The sequence below is a fragment of the Oryzias latipes genome, chromosome 6, assembly GCF_053564925.1.
Source record: "Oryzias latipes strain Hd-rR chromosome 6, Olatipes_Hd-rR_3.1".
Lineage (NCBI taxonomy): Eukaryota > Metazoa > Chordata > Actinopteri > Beloniformes > Adrianichthyidae > Oryzias > Oryzias latipes.
In genome coordinates this window covers 32,360,414-32,383,522 of record NC_136242.1, presented here as the reverse complement: position 1 = coordinate 32,383,522, position 23,109 = coordinate 32,360,414, and the positions used below count along the sequence as shown (strand labels likewise).

The window sequence follows — 23,109 nt, the reverse complement described above, 5'->3', positions numbered from 1 at the left end:
TTTTCCATGGTACAATTCGGTCTGGCTTAATGGGTCCATTTCATTATGGATACGCTCAAAAACTGTACCGGTCTGCACCAGACTGTACCATACTGCTCAGTGGAAACAAGGCTTTTTTTTAAGCCTCACAGAAGATCAGTTTTCTCCCAAATCTAAGTACAATCTGTGGTTACGTTTTATTTTAGTTCAGGCATGTTTAGTGATCTTGATGAAGCCAGCGTTTGAATTATATTTGAAAGATTCACCTTCCCATTGAATTGTTTACATACATTTAACCTGAAACGACTTAAGCTAAGTTTGAAAGACATTCTTACCTGAAAATAAGCCTCCTCTAACACAGGTGAATGAATGGTGGCGTTGAAGTTTTCTCTTTGCGTTTCAATATTTGGTTTGTAAAGCAGACTTTTGCATAGATGCCACTGTTAGGTTGGGACAAACATGCACTCTCGCCTGCTTATAAAAATCAATCCTTATGATTGCTGATTTACACGGTCAAATGTCTCCAAAACAAATGTTACTGCAGTCTGGATTTGGTCAGAATTCTGTTTACTTTTTGAAGACTTTGTGCGGTCTAAATGGGAGGAAACCGTCAGGGCAGCATGTTTGTTTTCCTTCATGCCACATAGCTGCAACAAGGCGAGCTGGCCTGTTCACTTTTGTGACTGCAGGAGTTTGCTGACGCTAACCGGCCTTTGTTTAGACTTGAATTCTCTCCCAGTTTGATAAGAGGCGTCTTCAGGTTTCAGGTGAATTTCTGGGAGTCCTCCTGCAGTTTTAGTCATGTGAACTTAAATCCTATCTGGGTATTTAGCTTTGGAAGAGGCTGCCATTTGTTGTGACATGGTGGGGTGTTTCTTTTTTTTTTTGTTGCCATATTATGCTCTTTACTTTCCTCCATTTCCTTTCTTGACATTTTATATACAAACTGCTTTATGTCTGTTTGTCTCGTTGGAGAGCTCTGTCCTGAGTACTGATGAATTGAAAGGAGTAAGTAACGGCTTTACATCGCTTGATCTGCTTGAATAAAACCGCTGAAACCAGACTGCAAACCCCCTTATTCCTGTTTTTGTTTTGAACATCTTTTTCCAAAAGATCCTTTAAACATTTGTACAGTGCAGTTTTCCTTCTCCTCCCTTCACCTTTGGGAGATATGACCCCCTCCTAAAGGGTTGGGGTCAGCCCTTTATCCTTCCATAATACACTTTATTTTTACAAAATAATGAGGGTTTAACCAAACCTACAGATTATTTTAACAGAAAAAACCTTTCTGTGCAAATGTATAGGTGTTTTTTTTTTACCTGTTGTAGTGAGCTGTGTTGTTCCTAAGTAAGTAAATCTTTATTTATAGCACTTTTTGCAGAGAACGACTCACAAAGTGCTTCATAATGTTAATACAATTAAAAATCAGAGAAAGAAGACAGAATGGCAGAGGGAATCTAACACAGGTAAAAGCCAATAAAACACATTCAGGCATAGAAGTAAACAAACAAAAGTGAAAATAGGTAAAGGAGAGCTTTGAACTCAGTCGAGTTTTAAAAAACACGACTGGGTCAATCTGGCGCAGAGACAGAGGGAGGTCACTCCAAAGTCGGGGAGCGACTGCCTGAAAGGTGAGGTGGACCTCAAGGAACGTCAGAAATATAGATGATAGAGGATAAAGTTCACTAGAAAGGTCAAACAACCTTTTCATTTGGGTAGTTAGGGTGATTACAAGACTAAAAGTGTACACTTTTTTGTTTTGTTTAGAGGAGCATGATCAACAAATGGGGCGGCCGTGGTGCAGCGGTAGGGCGGTCGACCCATGATCGTAATATTGTAGGTTTGATTCCCGCCTTACACGCCCATGTGTCGAAGTGTCCTTTGGCAAGACACTGAACCCCACCTTCCCTCTGGTGGGAGGTTGGCGCCAGTGTTCGGCAGTGGAGCCGCCATCAGTGTGTGAATGTGTGTGTGCATGGGTGAATGGGACTGTGACTGTACATCACTTTGGGCCTTCAAAGAGGGTAGAAAGCCCTATATAAGTATACGCCATTTACCATTTAACAAATGCCATGTTTCACACCACACGTCCCATCAGCCAGCATTTCAGGTACCTCTTTGTTCTTGAGCAAACTGCACCACCACAGAATGGCAGGGCTTATTCTTTTTACTCTTGCGAGGCGTCTTTATGAGTGCTGGATGAATGGAAGGGCGATTTGGAGCCTAAAGCCTCTGAAAGAGAGCAGCGGTGCTTTAACGGGCACGTTTTTGACACCGGTACAACACAACTGCTGTGTGAAAGCGGGTATTGTTTTTCCCATGGTCTTTTCAAATTAGCAAAACATAAAGTCAGGGATCTAGTTGGATCTATAATTGTGACGGTATTGTGGCAGCTTTTACAGGGATGGTCAGTGATAATGGATGCCGTCTGCCTTACGAAGCAGCTCCTTGCACATTCACTTCACCGTCGCTTGTTTCTGTTTTTAAGCAAAGCAGAGAAGAAAGTGATTAAAAGAACAAAGAGGGCAGAAAGGAAGTGGAAAACTATCTAAAAGATGAAGCACGTGTATTTGAGGAAGTGATTTCTTCTTTTTCATACACGAGTGCATTTTCTGTCAGAACAGACGGCGTCTACACATCATCTCATTGACTCGATCAAAAGACAGATCAAATCAGAAAAAAAACATGAAGAGTCTTTGTTGTGAATCTGACTCGCCAACATCTGCAAGAGACTGTTAGAAAGGTGATTATTGATTTATTTTGTGTGAAATATCTTATTCCCTTATCCGGTATGAACCATGAAAAACCAAAAAGTTAGATGATTATTAACCAATCATGGCTCTTTTTGTCCAAAAGTCCCAAATTTTTAGTGACTGTCACTTTGCTGTTTCTGTTTTTATGGAGACACTTTGGTCAACCAATCAACTGGGAAAGATTGAAATGGACAGAACTGTATTCACACATCTTTTATTTATATTGTGATACTTCAAAAATGTACATTTTGCAGTTGTTTGTGCACATAATGTCTATCGAAATCTTATATTTATTGTACGGTGACTCTCTGTTTCACTGTGTTTAGAGCTTCTACTGAAGGACATGAACCCAGCCTTGTAATGTCTGAGAGTTGTTTAACAACGTTTACAGGCTCAATAGGGCAGGAAAGCGTTTTTTGGGGTGACTGGCACCATAGTACGCGCGATGGATGCAGTTAGCTCAGTATTATTAAGAGTTTGGTGTAAATACCAACTGCCACTTACACCAGTGACTCATGTCTTTAAGTCATGGTGTTTACTTTGTCGACTCTATAATTATTATGTAGTGTAGTTTAAATAAATACGTTCCTTTTCTTTGTGTTTACCTTCACTGCTGAGTTTTCTATTCATAATAGATCTACACATGACCTACATGTTATCTATACAACTGCATCATGTTACCTAAATTGTGATTAATTTCTGTGAAACATTTCGGGTGCATAACAAGGCTCTTGATCTGAAAAAAACCACAGAGATGCGTTATGAAGACGGAAGAAGAGTGGAGTTTCAGTCTGCGCAGATTTTCTGAGTGTTTTCTCTTTCACTCTTTCGAAACTCCTTGTTCTCAGATTTGTCGTGGTTACGTCATGTAACAAACGGTGTTGCAGTGACTTTCCATACAATTTGAAAGTACTATTAATGGGAGTATAACCCACATAAAGACGGCCCACATTTAACCAAAGTATTTTTACCCTACAGGATAATATTCTCCTTTTGTCTGAAAAATTCAGTTGTTTTATTGGACAGGTCTTGTAAAAGTAGATTTCAGACAGATTGAATCTACTTCCTGAATGTTCATGTGACATATTCTAAATGCCTTTAAAACCGCTATGAATGCTTTGTCTTTAAATATCTTTATGAATTGTTGCCTTGCACTTCAATCTCAAGTTAGTTTTCTCTGATTTTTCTATTTAAATTTTTGTGGCTTTTATGCCCAAACAGAGTTTCCCTTGAAATTGATGATGTCGAGTCTGTTTTCTTGGGTTTTGCTCCACACAGAAAATGAAACCTATATATACTGTTGAAATACTTTGTGGCTGGAAACGCTGCTGCTGTTGTTTTGATCACATGGTGCTATTGTGGGTAAAATAATGAAGGGAAAAAAAAACTGCAGGTGCGCACGCCCGTGTTGGTTTTTAACGCACCTGGATGTCACCTTTGTCGTGTGAATTTGCATAATTCTCTGCCTGCTATTCTGCACGGGTACCACTGTAAATAGCTTTACCATAAATACAAAAAAACCTTACAGCTGATAGAAGTTTTTTTTTCTTTTCTTTCTGCCTTTTCTAATGTTCCACCCTCCACCATTTGTCGGCTCAAACTCATACTTAGCAGCAGCCTCCACCAAATCCTTTGAGCCCCATCCCCTTGCATCACCATGACTAAACCCCAGATGGTGGTTCTTTCTTCCCCTTCCCCCTGGAGGGTAGAGGCTCTTCACTCTCACTAGATGCTGCTGCTGCTGTTGTTGGGAGGGGGGGGCTTGTGTTTGTGTGCGACTGGAGAAAAAAAGTGTGATTGTAAAAGAAGAGTTAGGCTTATTAGACCTGACAAATAAGTGAGAGCAGGCTGCCAGCAAGCATGTCCTCGTTGTCTAGACAGCAAGTGGATTAACGTGGGAGAATGGCTTCAGTGCTTGTGAGTTGCTCAATCGTGGCTCAACTGCAGACAGACATGCAGTCTCCCAGGTTCCACTAATTGTACGTTGTAATTGTAGACACTTGCTTAATCTGTGTTTCCATTCTAGACTCTGAGGAGGCTTTGATGTGTGGCCAGAGAAAGCGGTGGTGATGCTTATGATGCTGTGAAGCCTAGAATGACATGAAAAACGTGTGTGTGTTTGTGGGCGGGACACAGGCTCTTTAATATACATGTTAAAGGACGGCATGTTTACGTTTTGACATAGACTCAAGATCTCTACTAAAATTGTGATGCCAATTTCTGCCTTGCGTCACGCTAAAGCCTTACTCCAATCACCTTCTGATCTATTTTCAAAGTGTTCCTGGTTGTCTTAAGTAAGTAAATGTTTATTTCTGTTGCACCTTTCCCAGATAAAAATTACAAACTGCGTCACATAAGTTCATTTGTTCATTCATCTTCTTCCGTTTATTCCCTTTCGGGGTCACCGGGCTGCTGGAGCCTATCCCGGTCACTTGTGGACGAAGGCAGGGGACGTCCTGGACAGGTCGCCAGTCTGTCTCAGGGTGCATCACAAAAGTAAAAGTAAAAACACAAATTTCCAATCATGCCTTTGTTTACACACTCTCCCACTAGCTTACAGCCCTTCACACCCCCAACCTAACATTAGCGGTGAAACAAAAGGACGAGCAATATTGGAGCTATCCAGCCGTACAGTTTAGATCCAGATTCCAGCTCAGACGAGGAAAGCAAAGACGCTCATAGATCTATTTGTCTGCAGGTGGATGGTCAGAATGGAGCAGAGCAGGGAGCCTCGGTCTTGACATTGTAGTTCCTACTTTATCAACTCCTGATTCCCAACACTTTTTATAAATCAGGATTCAGGAATGCAGTTTTAAGCTTACATTTCTCTTCATATGTCCCCAATCATGAGAAAAATGCACGTTAAAAACGCCAAAAACACAATTTTTGTTGCAGCGAGTCTTTGATTTTTCCTCTGGTCTTTTGACCCATCTTCAGTTCCGTATTTCTCCCAGACATCAACCTTTGACACCTTCCTCTCCAGATCTGACTAATGCCCCTGCTGCCCCTACAAACTCTCTCATCAAGTGCTCCTCAAGGATCAAAAACCATTCGTCATCTCTTTTAAATGCCTTTACTCATATGCAAAGTGAGGGGCATGGTAAGATGCAGCAGCCCCTTCCCCCATTGTGACTGACAAGCAGGAGCAGCAATACATGCTTGAGATGGGTTCACGAGTAGGTGCATGGGGCACATGCCCTTTTCTTTCCCTCCACCGGCCCCATTGTTGCAGCTCACCACGGGTCCCTCGCACCATCTCCAGTGAAGGACGCGTCTTCAGTTTCACTTTGTCTTTCTCGGTCTTTGCAGCTGGATGCGGAGCTAAAAATGAGAAGTGACAAAAATGTCAGCATAGCTGTTCTTATCCAGTCTGAGTACTCTGCTGTTGATGTGAATGTGCTGCCCAGAGGTCTGTGATACATCTATTGGTTTGTCCACATGCTTTAGGTTTTCGTGAGCCGACCAAAATGAAAGAGAAATTCAGTCCAAAAGGATTTTCTTTACCTGGAATATGTTGCTGTTCTTTACTGTAAAGTATTTGATAGAAAATGATAGTACAAAGACACTGGGTTGAAGAATGTTGGCCTACAGTATTTGTAGTGTTAGTACTAGAACAAGGATCATGGGAGATGTGTTTGACTTTTGACTTTCATTGGCAGCAAACTTAATTTTCTTTTCATCTCGGTCACCAAAACATTGTAGAGGATCACTATGACCACTGTCACCTGTTGCTGCAGGACAGATAAAATGTCACAGTAGACCATCGTGAACACAGGCTTTTGGGTTTTATAGGATGGTGTTAACGTCACTCTGAACACAGAGGCAAAGAAAAGGCTCAGTATTGTTGGATTTGAATGCTGGTTTTGGATACAGTTGAATATGGTACTTCAAAGTCTAGAGGGCTGGATAGACGCCTCTAGAGCTGCCTTTAAAGAGTTTGAATCTGAACGAGAGTATGCACTGAGCAAAGTAAAATCATGTGATTTTGTTTACCATTTTACCACGGAAACACACTTTCATGAACTCCTACTGGGTTTGATTGCTGAATGTGAATCAAAAATATTTATATAAATGGGTGAGAATATTCTTTGTTTACGTAAAGTGTTCAAACTTAGGATACTTAAACATAAAATTAATTATTGCTTAAAAGGGAGTGGAAAGAAGCAAACTTATACAATCCCACCCCTGTTTTCAATTTTATGGTTCTGCTCAACATGGTAGAACCCACAACTACTTTCTACTTGAATTACTCTATTTCTAGAATCCAGCCCCAAACTGAGTGGGCTGGTCGACTATGGCAGCCTAAAAATGAGAGGACGTCTTACTCTTTGCTCATCTTTTCCTAGTTTTTTTATGTTGTCGCATAAAAAAAACGGATAAACGGTCAAAACGTACAAGGACTCTGCTGCTCAGTCTCTAAGTTTGTTCTACAGCTATTAGAGAAATTGAGACAAATGCCTTACGGTCATTCTATTCCGTTTTGAAGAGAATATATCTTTGATTTGTCGTCCTCTGGACTAAACAGATATGTTTGGCATGTCTTTGACCAATCAGTGGCCTGGAGTCTCGTAACGCTGTAATCCAGTCCTTGTCAGCGTGTGAAGGACAGTTTAATGTCAAACACAGTTGCTGTGCTTGACATTAAATGCATGAACCTCAGTTTAATCCATTTAATGTGAAGCATGGCAACTGTTAAAAAAAGGAAATGCTGAAAATCAATGTCCAAAACAAAATCAGACTTATGTGAAAAATATGTTTACTAATCCATTCAAAATGTAGATGAAATGAACAGTCCAGGACATGTATCAGTACCTATAAAAAAGACACTTCCAAACTACATAGCCAAAGATCTAAAGGCTTTTGAAAGCCTAAGCCGCATTTCCTTTTTGAGGGCAAGTTCTGTGGAGGAAGATGGATTGAAGTCCGGTGACAGAGGATCATAATTCACGTAGCCTAAAAGAAAAGTGAACTATTAACTCCTGTTAATGCAAATGCAAGTGGAAAAAGATTCAATAAATCAACAGGCCAACCATGTCTAAATGTGTGGCTAGTTAACCTTCATGCTTTAATCACTGGAAAAAAAAATAGGTCATCCAACGTGTAAACAAAACCAGCTGATGACCTTACTCTCTCACTGCTGACAAAGTATTGGCTGCACAGCAGGATAGACACGGAAGGTGTCTTGGTAGTAAATTTCTGCAATCCATCTATTTTTTTTATCAATAAAGACAGCAGATGCTCAGGAAAACAGTTGTATGTTTTCTTTTATTCCATCTAGATTGTGGACATCAACTGGAATTTACTATGGTTTCATTTGACACTCTATTGATCGTAATCCAATTAAGCAGCAAATCAGGTTACTACCAGTGTTTTGCATTACACTCGCAGCCTCTGTCTCCAAGACACAAAGTAGTCTGTCAAAAACCTGTTTTTAAACCAGAAGGCTTTGATCTATGGAGCCCCGCTGGAGTCAGTCATGGGATCTGTACATGGATCCTCCAGAGAGGTGAGAGTGCAGTAAGTATGTATCACAGCAACGCAGGTGACACTCAGATTTATGTAAAAGCTTTACTCACAGCAGGTAGGTGTTAACCAACAGACCTGCCACTACATATAACAGATGATGAAGAAGACACACAAGTTTTTACAGTAAACATAGATGTGATTAAAACAACCATGTTAGGTTCTCTGAGACGCTCCTCAATGTTCAGCATCAAAGTACATTTCTGTCATGCTAGTCTCAAATGAGCCACTCTGAGAAATCTGGGGACGAGCCTTTTGGTGGTGCCCAGAGTCTTCCTGACAACCCTCCCCTTTCACAAAGTCGAGGCTAAAAACTATTTCTATGTCTTTGTGTACGTCTGGTATGCTACTGATATGCCCGAATTTACTGAATGCTCCCTAACTAAATGACACTATAGTGGCCTGGATTTTAATGCAATTTGGACACAGGCTCACTACTTTATCACTTTTTATTTTTTTCAATGCCAAATATGACATCACCATCATCAAAGCAAAAACTAATGACCATTTTACAAAAACCAGATTAGACGCCCCTACATTGTGGTTTCAGTGACTAAAATCAGGATGTTTTTTTTCCCATGCAAAGGTTAACGTAGGTGTGAATATTCCCAAAGACCCTTGGGAGCAATTGCCCCGTTTGGGAGTGTCGAGACCCACTCACGCAAGGCGGACTTCAAAGAGTTGAGCTAACAAGATCCTGTCCTTTGTTACGTCACGTCTTTTGTTAGATGCGACATTGAAACATTTCATGGTGTACAGCCAATTACAAACTGTCAAAAAGGCTTTCACTCTGAGAATGTCTTTTTTTTAAAGTGGACTGAAATCGAGTAATCAATGAGTGCCAGTTTGTTCTTTTTGAAATGGCCTTCACGCTTTGTTCATGTGAAGAATATGCAGGTCCAGGGGTACCTCACCTGAATCAGGAAGCTCAGTTTTATTTGAGGAAGTAGGTGAAGTTGTTTCCTCAAAGCTGTAATATTGTAAATAACAAGACATAGATTGGAAATACTGCTTTTTTTTTGTCTTTTCTTTGAGTCATTCTAGGATTTTGTAATCGGAATACATTTTCCAGGTACACCAGTCTTGTCTGGAGACCTCAGACAGATGTGTGTGGCAACAAGTCAAAAGATGCTGATGCTTTCATCTGATTAGCTGAACCGTACATCCTGAGGATGTGAGGGCGTTTTCCTGTGGTGTTACGACTTTGCATGCTGTCATGTGGCAGGAGGTGGTTACGCGTGGGGGTGGAGGGTGTTGTCAGATGATGACTTCTGAAGGAACCAAATGTGAGCCGGGGGGGGGGGGGGGGGGGGGGGGGGAAATAAAGAAAGACGTAGGAGAAGAAGAGGGGAGCCTTTTACACAACAAACAGGTCTCCCTTCCCCCTCCACACGTCCTCCAACTGTTGGTGATATAGACCCCAGAGGAGCTGTTAAGAGCCGTGGCATGGAAAGTGTCTGTTCTCAGTGGAGGGGCCCACCCCCCTGATAACTGCAGGCTCCGTTAACCTGCAGCGAGCTGCTGATACCACGGCCGCCCCACCTTTATCCCTACTTTTTCCTCGCAGCTAAGTCATAAACACACAAGTACTTTGTTTTTGAAAAAATAAAAAGTAAATTACTGAAATTATTGGGTCCAATTGGGAGTCTTAGTCTGAAATAGAGATATTCTTTTGCATTTATTACTGTTATTTTATGATGTGACTCTTCAACTCTTGAGTTATTTGTGTCTAAGGTGCAAAGGTTTCATATTGCACCATCACAACTATTTTATTTGAGATCACAATTCCTGTTCATTTACTACAGTCCTGATAGTTGAGGCAGGCCGCAAAGTTTGGTCCTTAACTCGTTTAGTCTCAACGACATGTCTGTGTAGTTGGTTCTCTTCGATAAGGCTAGATCAAAATTATGTGTTAATTTCTTTGTTTTTGCCTCCTTAATGTAATAATTTTTTCTGTTTCACTGACGTCTCCAAAGTTTGTTTTGTATGCGAGTGTTGGTTGTAGAAGTATAGAAGATCTTTTTTTAGGTAGACAGAAATATATTTATGACAACAATGTAAATTACTCACTGTTACTTCATGTATTTGTTGATATTGAAGAAAAAATGCCCAAATATTCATAAATGTAGATAGACTACCAATTCTTTAGCTGTCACTCGGATAAATTATCAGCATTGATGACCTGCTTTATTTGGATTGTTAACCTACATACATGCGTTTGTTTACATGAAGAAATTGTAAACACTTCTAAACATTTAAACTAAATTTATAAAAGAGTCACTGATGAATGGACGTATACAGTGAAGCAAAAAGTGTTTTGGTATTTCTTCTCTTTGGACCTGTCCACGGTGGAGAGGTCACCGCCCCCTGGCTAACACACAACCACTTTCTGCGTGGAGCTAGCAGTGATCAGCTAACACTTTCCTTCTATATGTACAAATGCTCATCCATCTTTACAAAAATTCGGTTGTTGTTTGTTGTACGTGGGCGAAATGCACGCTGCAGAGGCCGACTATGAAATGGGCGGCGCCCAACAAGGAGAGAAAGGCGGAGCCTCAGAGATCAATTCGTCTTGCTTCTGGTTAGAAAAACTAGCTGTGTAAATAACTAATAGTTCATAGAAAAATTGTTCTTTAGTGTGCCAAAGGTAAAACATCATCATGCATATAGATATAGTTTACTTGAAAAGGCTTAAGAATGATAACAATAAGAAGAAACATGTCGTTACAGACCAAACCCCTTTTTGTAAGTGCAATAACTTAAACAATCTGTCCTGACAAATACTTTTTACTTTAAAAATAAATGTTAAATTAGCAAATGGCTCTGACTAATATCCTCTCCCTAATAAGCAACTAAATTAGCCACCTAAGTAACTCAACATGTCCACACTTAATTCCAGACTTTTCAAAACACGTGAAGCATCTGTGAAGGCAATAAATGTGGGCATAATATTTTATGAGGCAGTGAGAAATGGGGAAAGGCTTGCATTCAAACTACTTTAGCCTTTTCCACTAAAACCAATAGAAACGCAGCAAAGCATCCAGCCAGGAAAAGCCAGAAACTGGCTGGAGTGTGGAAAATGTGAGATAAGGACGATGATAAAAGGAAGCGGGTGATGCAGAGAATGCAGCCGGGTGTCGTCAGGGGGATAATAAAATACCTCAGAGGCCCTCGCAGACACCGGGAGGAAAAAGGCGAGAAGAGGGAAAGAGGTTTAACTGGTGAGAAGTAGAAAGAGAAATGGCGGGGGAGAGGTGGTATACCCTCAGGGGGAATTTGTAATTGCAAGCCAGACCCACCAGGAACGGAGGTGATGACACACCTTTTGACTAAGCCTTGACTCACCCTCCAATCTTTCTCCAAATATGTGAAGTGAATGGCCTGTTTTGCCCACAGCAGTAGTTCATCATGGAGTCTAATGGTTCAACAACAGCCATGAAAAGAAAGTACCATGCACCCTCTGTTGGTATAAACAGAGATTTTTGATGTTGCATCTATTCATTGAGATTTGCAGAACGTAGACCAGTATCACCCCTTAGGGCTTTTCGAGATGGGTTCATATACTATTTGGGAATCCTCTAATATATAATATGACAAAATAAAAACCCAATAAATATGAACATTTTATAAAGACCACTTGGTTGATTTGTAAGAAATTACATTCATTTTTTTTGTGGTCTCTATTCACCAATCTAGTGAACATCGATGAGTCTCTGATTCTTCGCAGAGACTAATGGGAAATTTCCAGGGCTATGGATTTTGGAATTGTAGATTTGGCCAGCCCGACAAAATGGCGCACATTGGATATAATGTATTGTAAATAATGGACAAAACCAATGAGGTTCAGTGAAGGCATAACAACGGTTTACACAGAGGCTGGAAAAAAACATTTTCCTCCTTGTCTTTTTCGTTGAATTGTAAGGAAAGTTTTGTTTGTTTTTAACTAAACCAAGGAACTTTGGTTAAATTCAGCCTTTATATTGCACCTCTGCAGGTCTGAATGCACGATGTACCAATTCTTCCCACCTCTTTTACGTCTCTTTACCTCCTTGTGTGAAAGTGAAACAGCTGAAACCAGATCTCTGGGAGCAAGTAACAAAACGCTGCCTGAATCTTTTTAGAAATGTAATGCCATAAGGTAAAAATGCTGCTTTTTTTTCACCTGCAGTTTCTATTACTCTTTGGAAAAAGTGATGTGAAACAGGAAAAATACTGTAGCGTTTGTTCAGGTTAAACGTGTCCATGAACAGATTAGGATTGGGATTTGCATGCATGCCGCTCGTTCCACTTATGTTTTGTGTTTGTATTGATACAAGCAAAAGTTCCCAGCAGGACAAACTCCAGGCTCACCGCGGTTCCTGGCAGACTTTTATCAAGCATTTGTCCTGGCCAGGCGGCTGTGGGATCGGCAGAACGGGTGGAAAACCAAAGAAGGGCACACGGCCAAAATCGATCCCTCCTTCCTTTTTGCTATCTGATGAGATGTTATGTGGCACTTCAAAGTTCAGGTTGGGTGCTGTTAATTCGTGGGTTGCAGCAGGGCCTCCAATCTAAACGTATTCCCCCTGCTGTGGCCCCGGGTCCTTTCAAACTGTGATCAAAGTCCCTCAGAGGGGGGCTCGCTTTAGCTGACGAGGAGTAAGAGATTCCAAAAATATCTGCATCTTTTTCCGCGTGCTTGTGTTTGGGAGGATGCACATATTCTCTTATTGGCTTTTGTAGCTGAATATTTGACTATAAGAAGAAAAGACTACTATTTAAATACAAAATGTATGTTAATAATTAAATGAATAAAAGAATTCCTGTTGGAGTGTTGTTTACCTATGAAATTAAAGGCATGTCACTCCTTTTTTTCAATGGAAAAAAAAACCAACCTAATAATCTATTATCTTCAACCACCATCCAGCTGCCGTCCATGTCATTTCATTTGTACTTCCAGATTGAAACTAAGCCATTTGATGTTTTGCTTTTGTCAATGGCTTGACCACAACATGTCTGATAATTGACTCATTTCAAAATCTGTGCATCACTGGGCGATGCATCACCTGATGCACCTTCAAATGGTTGACATGCTTCGTGTTAAATGAGCGTTTTGTTCATAAACTGCCGCAACCCTTTTGTAAACTATCGCCACTCAGTAGTTCCATTTAAACTCCTGCTCCGTCCATCAGGTGTTTATGTTGTTTCCTCAGGGGACACGGAAAAAGGGATCAGTTTGCAAAACTATCTTCAACAAACTAGTTGAAGATTTCCATCTTTTGAAAATGAATTGCAGGACAGGTGATATGATTACTGAGAACTTCACTGTATCTGTTATCTGCACAGTACTTTTAATAACTAAGAATTAAATTGTTGTATTGAGATGATGGGAAAATATTGAGACGTATATCCACCAGCCTTCGTCACAACTCTGACCCCCGTGTTTGACCCTCGATCCACAGCAGCGCTCTCCTATGCAGACCATTTACTAACACCTTGAGACCACAGATGCAGAAAATTAGGATCATGGGGAATTAGTTCTTCTATCCTAAATCAAAGCTGACAGCCTGAATGGAAGCATGTGGTTTTTTTAATGGTTTCAAACAGGAAAAGAAATCTTGATTCTTTTTCATTGTTATTTCTTGCAGGTCAGAATAATTGAATTCAATACATAAAAAAAAAAATGGTTTTCACATTTTATTCTCTCTGTACTTTAATTTTTCTTTGGGGTTCCAAAGCAGAGGTTTGGTTTGTATATCTTGATGTTTTGGTTATCAAAAGACTCAATAGTTTACTGCCTGAACTGGTTTCTCTATGAACTAAATATTCAGAAGTTCAGTTTTATCTGTTTTGTGCCAGAAAGCGACTTTTTTTCCATCCTTTTACACCTGAGACATGGAAGGCTTTTAGCGGTTACCTTCAAATTTGATCCTGGTGGAGTTTTCACAGAAGCAAAGCAGAGGAGCAGAAACAAACGTCTGTTTTTCCGTACATTTTTTGTTTTCTTTGTTGCTCGTTTCTTGCCCTGGAGCAGAAACATTTATCTTATCCCGTTTTTCAGCTCCTCTGTTCCTCCTCCTCTTCTGTTTGTCATCGTGCTGACTTGTTGACTCCTGCTTTCCGTCCGTCTCCTTTGCCAGAAGGTGTGCACGCTGACCTTTGCTGGCCCCTGAGGTCAACCCGGTTCCTCCTGGGACAGGGCAGCCTGAGAGCAGTCGTGCCTGCTCGACTCCGGATCTACTTTTTTTTTCCTTAAAAAAATAGAAGAATGTGCCTGTTAGTGCATTACTGAATAGACTGGAGTAGAAGATGACATCTCTATTTAGTAGAAGACTATTTGTAGTTTGTCTCCTAATTTACCCCATTTCTTCTTATTTTCTTGGCTTTCTGGCATCATTGTTCAGGGTTGAAGCAGAGAAGGGGGGAAATGGTGGCTCTGTGCCCCCGCTGGCTGCCATCTTTCCTTGGTGCTTTCAGAGTTTTCAGAGTTTGCTCTGCCGGTTACTGCCGCTTCATAAACTCTCAATGGTGAGCACACAATGCCAGGGAGGAGAGGGCTGGTGACTGAACTTGAACCTGTGCTGCAGCTGGACTAAAGACCAGCCAGTTCCCTTCATCTGTCCTGGAGTCTGCCGGCTTACAGTTTGGCTTTTTTTCCTAAACCCGCCTTTCGTCACTTCTGAGAAATGTCCCTTCAGTCTTTTATAACTGCAACTTAATATTTTTGTCGTTTAAAGTGTTGTGCAGCTTTGTTCTCTTGTTTGGAAAGTGACTATGGTTGTAGATTTTCTTTACATTTTTTTTTTAAATGAGTGTCTCTCTTCTGTCCAGGAGCTGGAGAAAGCTGTGTCCGAACAGGACTTGGACTTTCTTGGGGACCTCGTCACCTGTCTGTTGCAGGGATGCTACCAGCGCACTGACATCACGTAAGTTCAACATAAAAATTTCCCCTTTTACTCAATGTCATTTATCTTTAGTTGGCAACGTTTTCGTTTTAGGGCAGCACAATATGTGATATCTTTTTTTTTATAGTTAAAAGATACAATTTTAGGTATACTTAACTTTTTATAGATACTAACCTAATATATTGTCACAGCGCGGCTGTGTGTGTGGGGTTGGGGGGGCGCGCGACACATTGTGTTTTTTCGTAGGGGGGCCTAGCAAAAAAAACAATTTGATAAGCACTGAATTAGGGGATTAAAAATCAAAAAATGACGACAATCTGCATTTAATCAAGAGGAGATCTGGCCTTTCAAACGGTCGTGCCTCGTCTTTGGGATCCCCTTTAATTGTGGCAGCATCAGATTAATTCTTTAAAACCCACGTTAAGATGTTTATATTCAGAAAGCTCTGATTTGATCTGCGTTTCCGTTGACTATGAAATTGCGCATATTGGATTTGCGATAATAAGTTTATGAAATGGAAACATGACAAGTTCGTTAAAAAAAGCTCATTTACCAGGAAAAAAAAAACTTTTTATGTGCTTGAAAGAGGAGGTTTTTGAGGCTTATAGACAAATTTCTCAAAACTGCAGTTGAAACACTTTTTTTAAATGAAATGAGTCATGTGACCAATAACCGGATGGCGATGTGCTCCTTGGTCGGAACTGGCTGCTTTGGGCGCTGCACCGCGGGCGCCACAGCTCATCCAAAGTTAAGAGTGTCGTGTGGAATGAATGGATGGATCCACAGCTCCTCTGTAAAATCACCAATCACCATTTCCCAAAGTGGCTTAATCCGTAGCCCCTCCCACGTGTAAGAAGCTCGCCGCTCCACGGCCTGAAGAAGACGCCGACGTCTCCTTTGATAGATGATGATGAGCGCTAGAACTGTGGCAGAAATCTGAATGTTTCGGTTGTCAATCAAAGGATTGTTCACGTCTGTCGCCATGTTTTTGATTGACTTATCGCGTGATTTGGTTTGCGTTTATTTGTATAATTATGATTTAATGGAGACAGTGTAATTAGGAAAAAGTTTTTTTACATTGCTAGAATTTAGATAAGGTTTTGTTCATATGACTGATGGAAACAGTGTTTGAATATTCTGTCTGTGATAGGGTTTTAGTTTTGTGTGAAGCACTTTATAAATAAAAAAAGTACTTATACTGTACTTTTATTGTGCGTTACAGTAAAATGTATTTAAACATAGTATGTTGTTTTTATTTAAACTTACTTTAATTGATCATATTTATATTGTGTATCTTCTGAAGTGCAATTAAAACGGATGTTTTGTCTTTAGCCAGATTTATGAGTTTAAAGTTGCATAACGGCCATGATGAACCATCAGAGGTGCAGTGGAATCACTTTAACTGCTGGCCGGGTTCATGAAGATGCCACAATAACCCCCACCTTCTCATCCAGATCAAATGAGTCAGAATCACCAGGAGCCTGATCAGGAACTCTTGAGTCACAGGGCTGTGGTGAGAAGTGAGACACGGTGTGGGGAGGGAAGCTGCTGAACCGCTGAAAATGAGCTTTCTCTTTCATTCCTGCACGGTGGGAGAAAGTGACGGGTCTGTTATTCAAATCCACAGATGTGTTCGGACTGGCGGGGCTTTCCCCTGTTGGAACCTCCCACTCTCCCGTCTCATTAGAAAACACTAAATAGGTGTAGAAGGAGAGATCCAGCCAGTTACAGGAAGACAAGCCGGCCTTATTGGACTGGACAGGCAGTGGCATCTTGGGGGTGGTGGCTGCACAGCTCTGGCCTTTTCATCCACATGTGAAATGCTCTGTCAAAGGGGGGGGGGTGAAGAAAACCAGCGGAGAGCTGGGGTGACGAGAACGGAGAGCCTGAAGCTGTGAGAGAAGAACACAGTGCTCTTTCAAGATAAGCCATTTTCTCTGCTCCCCATTCAGTGAGTGCCGGTGTAAAGACGGTCACAACCCCTGGTTCTTTTCTTCTGAGGTGGAACTAAGGAGTACAGAGTAATCTGCTCCACCTGTACTTGGCAGAACCCTCACAGAGCTCCAATACAAACCCAAACTGACATTCATCAAGAGTATATTTCGGGATTTTCTTCAGCTGTCATTGTGAAAAACTTTGCTTATGTTCATTTTCACATTAAGTCTCAGAAATCGCATTAAATAAAAAAACAAATCTCTGTCCAAACATTGAAGATATTTATTTGAAGACCCGTATTTTTTTTTCATATCGTTGTGAATAAGGAGCACACAAACAAAAGAAAAAATCGTTTGAAAAGGATCCTATTTGTGATGTACAAACTACGCTGGGCGGGGCCACAAGCTTCCTGCTCCGCCCCTTTCTGATGCATCCACCTGCAGACAAATAGATCCATGAGCGTCTTTGTTTTCCTCGTCTGGATCAGAGCTGTACGGCTCCGATATTGCTCCCATTTTTGTTGCACCCTTTATGTTAAATTGTGGTTGTGAGGAACTGTAAGCTAGTGGGAGAGTGTAAACAGAGAGCTTTCAGCAACGGGGAGAAGAAACAGGGTTTTTCGGGTTCTAAGTTCACTTTTTGGATTTGAATTTCCAATGAACTTCTGCTGCTCTGCAGAAACTATGTCCTACAAAACCACATAGGGTTTGGGATTTTGGCTAAAAATGGCATATTCATTATAAAAAAGATCAGAGGTAAGGTTTTGAAAATCGATTGAAATGTGATTGAAGTGGGACTTCAGGCTCTGACGTCTGCTAATTAAAATACAAAATAAACTTCTACAGGAGAAGGATCCCAAACGGAAACTTGACTTTTCTCCTCCGTTGTATGAAAATGTGATTGGGTGAAATCCCCAAACCAGACGTTCGCTCTGCTCAGCAGAGCAGAGTCTGACTCCGCTGTACCCTTCAGCCCCCAGACCTTTGGCGGTTACCTGGACGACATCATCAGCTACCGCTGGGAGCTGGAGGAGGGGAAGCCCAACCCACTCCGGGAGGGGCCCTTCGAGAGCCTCCTGCCTCGCACTCAGGTGGAGCTGCTGCATCGTCTCTGCGACTACCGGCTGGATGCTGCCGATGTTTTTGACCTGCTTAAGGTGAACTTCTCAAAAACAAGCATTTATACTGTTTTTTTTCCTTATAACTAGAGTCTATAGTTGAGAGTTGGATTCTTTAGGGGATTCTCCCTTCACCGTTGAAGTTACTGTACATTCTGATGTTTAGATGCGAACCTCATGGATCTGAAGAGGGGAGGAACCAGGTTCCTTATTCTTTCTTTAAATATCAGGTTTTTCTAACTTTTTATTCATCGTCTGCAGTTATTGATCCATACTTGACAGATATGCCTTCATTACATGCAGTATATTAAAAGTGTACACATTCACCTCAAAAGGCCAGATAGAATTCAGTTTTTGTTTCCTTCTGAAAAAGCTTGGCTTTCATGTGGTTTCTACACACACACTCCTCTTCTGATGCCGAAAGTTTCACGTCAACATCTACTTGGAGAAAAGCAGTGATTTATTTGTGGTTCTTTGTCAGGGTCTAGATGCAGACAGCCTGAGGGTGGAACCCCTGGGGCAGGACGGGGATGGAGCCCTCTACTGGTATTTTTATGGCACCCGTATGTACAAGGAGGAACCTGTGCAAAGGTGAGAAAACAAGCAACACATGCTTTTTACCTCAAGAAACCAACCAGGTTGCATTTATTAAAATGTATTAGACTGTGGATCCACTTGGGTGTTTAGAAAATGTCAAATGCTTTCAATTTACCACCAGTGAAATGTTTTTATTTATTCTTTGTTTTATTCTCCAACAGGGAATCTGATCTCTCAATGCCTGAGAGAAAGAAAAGGGGGAGACCCCCCAAAAAGAGAAAGTTTGAAGACGCTCATTTAAGGTAAGAAAAACTAAAAATATCAGCCAAAAACACAAAGGGAAACGCCAACAACCTAACCTGTTGTCTTACAGAGATGTACGAGGTTTGAGTTTTCAGACCTCCTAATGGAGCTGATCATATGGTGACCTTTAAAGGGCCTAAATATTTATCCAAATTTTTTCCACAGTCCAGGTGAATACTAAATTCTGATTGGCTGCAAAATGTCTAGTAAATAAGATGCCTAATCAGGCATTCACTATGTAAGGGTTAATGGCTGACAAAGTGTGCATTATCACCTTTTAACACACGCCGTGGAAGCCTGAACTGTCCTCCGCTTTCCATTGGAAGGTTGGACGAAGTGTGATAATTCACACTTCAAAGGCCATTAACCCGCTTATACCATGGTCACTTACAAAGAGAAAAATAGTAACCAGTTTTTAGTCCTTAATTCTGTTTTTTTTTCTCGATTTGGATGGCTTTTTTTCACGAAAAGCCGACTATTTAGATTCAGCAATATAAAGCTATAAGTTCACCTCTGTCCGCTTGTTTTGCTTGTTTTTGTCCAGATGATGAAGCTAGAGGTTGTTTTAAAGAAGCCAGCGCAGTGATACAAAACATTATGCTATGTGACCGGAACTACATTTTTCACCCTGCTGATGTCACTGTGGTATATAACTTTTTAATCCACACCCAGCAGCCAATCAGAATAGAGTATTCACCCGGACCATGGTATAACAGAAATGAATGGATAACGCGGAGGCGTGAAGCGTCGGACGTAAAGCGGACGGCGGTTACTTCTGTGAAGTCGACTCCTTTCTGATTATTGGCACCTTGTAGGGCATTATCTCGCTTATATATTCCATGGGCACTTATGAAAGGAATACATTATAAATCAGTTATTAGTACTCTAATCTTGTTTTTGTTTTTTTCACTGTACACAGACAGACGGTGTAACACATTGTCATGTTAACGGCTACAGAGGAATAATGTGTGGATGAAAGTGGTATTTATGCTGAATGTCATGTTTAGAAATCAAAGTGATCCAGGACTCTACTTGAGGACTTTGTTTCTTTGAAACGAACTTTTGCCTCATCGTCTGGTCAAAAACAAGCGGTAAGAGGTGAACCGTCTTTCTGAACTGACGCTTTGGATCTCTTAACTTGACATTTTGCACACAAACCACTTTCCTACCGCCGCTTAGTCCTCATACAGCAGCTGCAGATGAACGAGCTGGTGGTTCCATAGCTGTTACCATGACAACCACTGTGTATCAAATAGTTTGTTTCTAGTAAAAAAAAAACAATTTAAATGTTAAAAGTATGAAGATTCAAGTGCTATATTGTTTCAATATTAAATTTTTCTAAGTGACCATAGTATAATGGCCTCAGATATTAATGAACAAGCTTTATTATCATTACAGACTTGAGGTCCATTTGTCAAAAATAAACACAAAATAAATAAAAATTCATAAAATTATAAAAACAATAACATGAAATAACTGCTTCAGTCAATGACCACGAGCTGTAGAATCATGAAAATGGTGTGAGACGCTGCTAATTCCACTAAAAAACTGGTCCTATGGAGCAAATGTGCCATTATTCTAGAACAATCTCATATATTGTTATGCTTTGTTCAGAGTAATTTGGTTTTGTGTTCTTTTGTGTATCAGTGAGACAGAGAGTGAAGATGCAGACGACAAGTCAGAAAATGGGCTGGATGACTTTCCACCGAGTCCAGGTAAAAGGATTTCAGAGACGGCCGTTAGCCTGATTTATACTCAGTTCTGCTTCCTTAAGTAGTTCAGGAAAATCTGATTTTTGCTAAAGAGAAACCAGATTTTTATGTTGTGTGAGACGGTTGTGTTGCGTCTGACCGACATCCTGTTGTGGTGCTTATTGCAACATGGCTGTCAAAGCCCTGACACAGGAGGATTTGAGTGACTTTTTCAGAAGCTCAAACTTTGTCTGGAGTCCAGATTAATTTAGATTAAGAGCATCATAACCCCTCGATCTGCCCCCTTGTTGTTTGCAGTTTCTCCATCGGAAAGCGGGTCAGATCAGTGAAGAATTGATTAAGTTTGGGTCTTTGTGAGGCTCTTTAGCGACCCGAGAGCAGATTTTTCTCTCCAACTCCTTCTGGAAATTGTTGTTCAAACGGTTCTTGTTAAGATTACACATCAAGCCGTAAGAAAAAAGTCAGACCGGGGTGAAAATCAGATCAAATTCTCATCGTACTAGAAAAAATAGCTTCAAATATTATTAGGAAGCCAAGAAAACTCAAATTACGACTTGAGTTTTACTGTAAAAGCAGTTGTGATTGAGGCAGGGCTTTGGAACGCACTTTAAGTTATAAGCGCAACCAAAAACGTGCTATTTAACACGACGATGACTTGATTATCAAACGTGCTTTTATGACCTTTATCTCTCAGCGTCTTAACTTAACGGTCTGTCCCCTTCGCCGCTATCAGCTCGTGAAAGAGGCGCTTGGTCCCTGGTGTGCGATACGGAGGAGCAGTGGATCAAGCTGGCCGACAGCATCAAGGACAAAACATCCCCGCAGGACCGACACCTCTACCGCGTCATCAGCCAAAACTTCCTGCCCGAGATCCGCAGCATGATCGAGCACAAGGTCAGACCGCAGAAACGCGCCGTCATCAGTCTGCACTGCCTCGTTTCATAATGTCTGTCTTTGCACGTCTTTAAGAAGTGCTTTTATACTTTTTGTTAGATCTTCAGCCATGAGCGTGTCTGTCTGTCCATAGGCCTAAATCCGGATTTTTTTTTCTGGTGTTACATCAAATATATCGTCCTGTTTTGAAAAATGTACAGACAGGGGGGTCTGTATGGAATGTATGGAAGCAAAACCATTTCCTGCAGTCTTTCTCAGTGTTGCTCCGGTTCACTAGAGCTAATTCCAGTTCAGCTTCAATGATGAAAATTATGTTTTATCCCAACCGTTTCTTTTGTTTTGTGAAATCAGGGTCATGTTTTTTCAATAAAGAGGACGGTGATCTTTTATGTATTTGATAAAGTATGGGTTTAATCAGTGGCGCCATCTATATAACTAAATACACGCTCAGTTCGTTTTTATTTCTGGACAAAATAAGTTGCACCACTTTTAGATTAAAACTTAGTGGCGGTTTGTGGATAAATGTTTGAATTGTATGATTTTTTCTTTTTCTTTTCTTTCTTTTTTGTAAAGTTAGGCAAAATTTATTCTCTCCCAAATCCGTTCCATGTCATTCTGCTCTGAAGCGTTTGTTTAATTTGCTGTGAACGCAAATCTTTGCCTGATGGAGGCTAACTGGGCGGTGCTGACCCTGATAGCGGCTGACGTACACAGGCAGAAAATGTTTAACCTGAAAAGGAAAATAGTTGTTTGAGTTGAAGGGAAGTCGTGTTTCTGTTTGTATTCGGTCTCTGAAACACAAAAAAATGTCTGTTTTTCTAATTTAGCTGCTCTTTTATCCTGGAGGATGTTTGTGTGCTTGTCTTGATGTAACGATGTAAACGTAGGTGCGGCGTCGGCTTTATAGCCTGAAATCCTTTCTCCTCCGTGGGACTGGGACCGCTGTCAACAGCCATTTAACGGACCGCTGACGACCAGCAGGAGCCCACCTTGAGGCAGGACGGGGCCTCTTGAGTGACAGCTCTGCTGTGCCGGAGCATTCTCTCCACTTCTCTGTGGCGACACCAGAAGCCTTCTGCCTCGCGTGGGTGGGGGCTGCGCGTCTGCGGGGGTAAAAATCACAGAGCCTGGGGGAACACATCAGCGGCAGAAACGGAGCGAGCTAATGAAACGTGGACGCTGCCGCGCCACACGTCGCAAACAGGAACATCTGTGTTTCCTTTTATCTTCTTTCCGTCTTGCTCCCCGCCCACTTCTTCCTTCCTCTTTTATCTCCACACTTGCACGCCATTCGCCGTTCTTGCGTAGAAGCTTGTCCGTGTTCGTGCAACAGATGTTCGGCTTTGGCAGAGGGCGTCCTCTGTCCCGGTCCCTCCGTTTGCTTGGAGTGTCTCGATCCCTCCGTCGGTTCCAAGCATCCACATGTTTGAGGAGAAAGTCTCTGCATGCAGGTTGGGACTCGGCCTGATCAT

At 41.3% G+C, this 23,109-nt stretch overlaps 1 protein-coding gene across 1 annotated transcript in view; it reads left to right on the top strand.

The window, feature by feature from the left end:
• Positions 1-23,109, top strand: part of cecr2 (CECR2 histone acetyl-lysine reader) — a 40,583-nt gene that overhangs the window by 2,925 nt on the left and 14,549 nt on the right. Inside the window, exons 2-7 of the mRNA XM_011476491.4 lie at positions 15,066-15,160; positions 18,047-18,230; positions 18,673-18,782; positions 18,950-19,030; positions 20,679-20,746; positions 21,477-21,637. Coding sequence (XP_011474793.1) covers positions 15,066-15,160; positions 18,047-18,230; positions 18,673-18,782; positions 18,950-19,030; positions 20,679-20,746; positions 21,477-21,637 — 699 coding nt within the window. The remainder of the gene's footprint in view (positions 1-15,065; positions 15,161-18,046; positions 18,231-18,672; positions 18,783-18,949; positions 19,031-20,678; positions 20,747-21,476; positions 21,638-23,109) is intronic.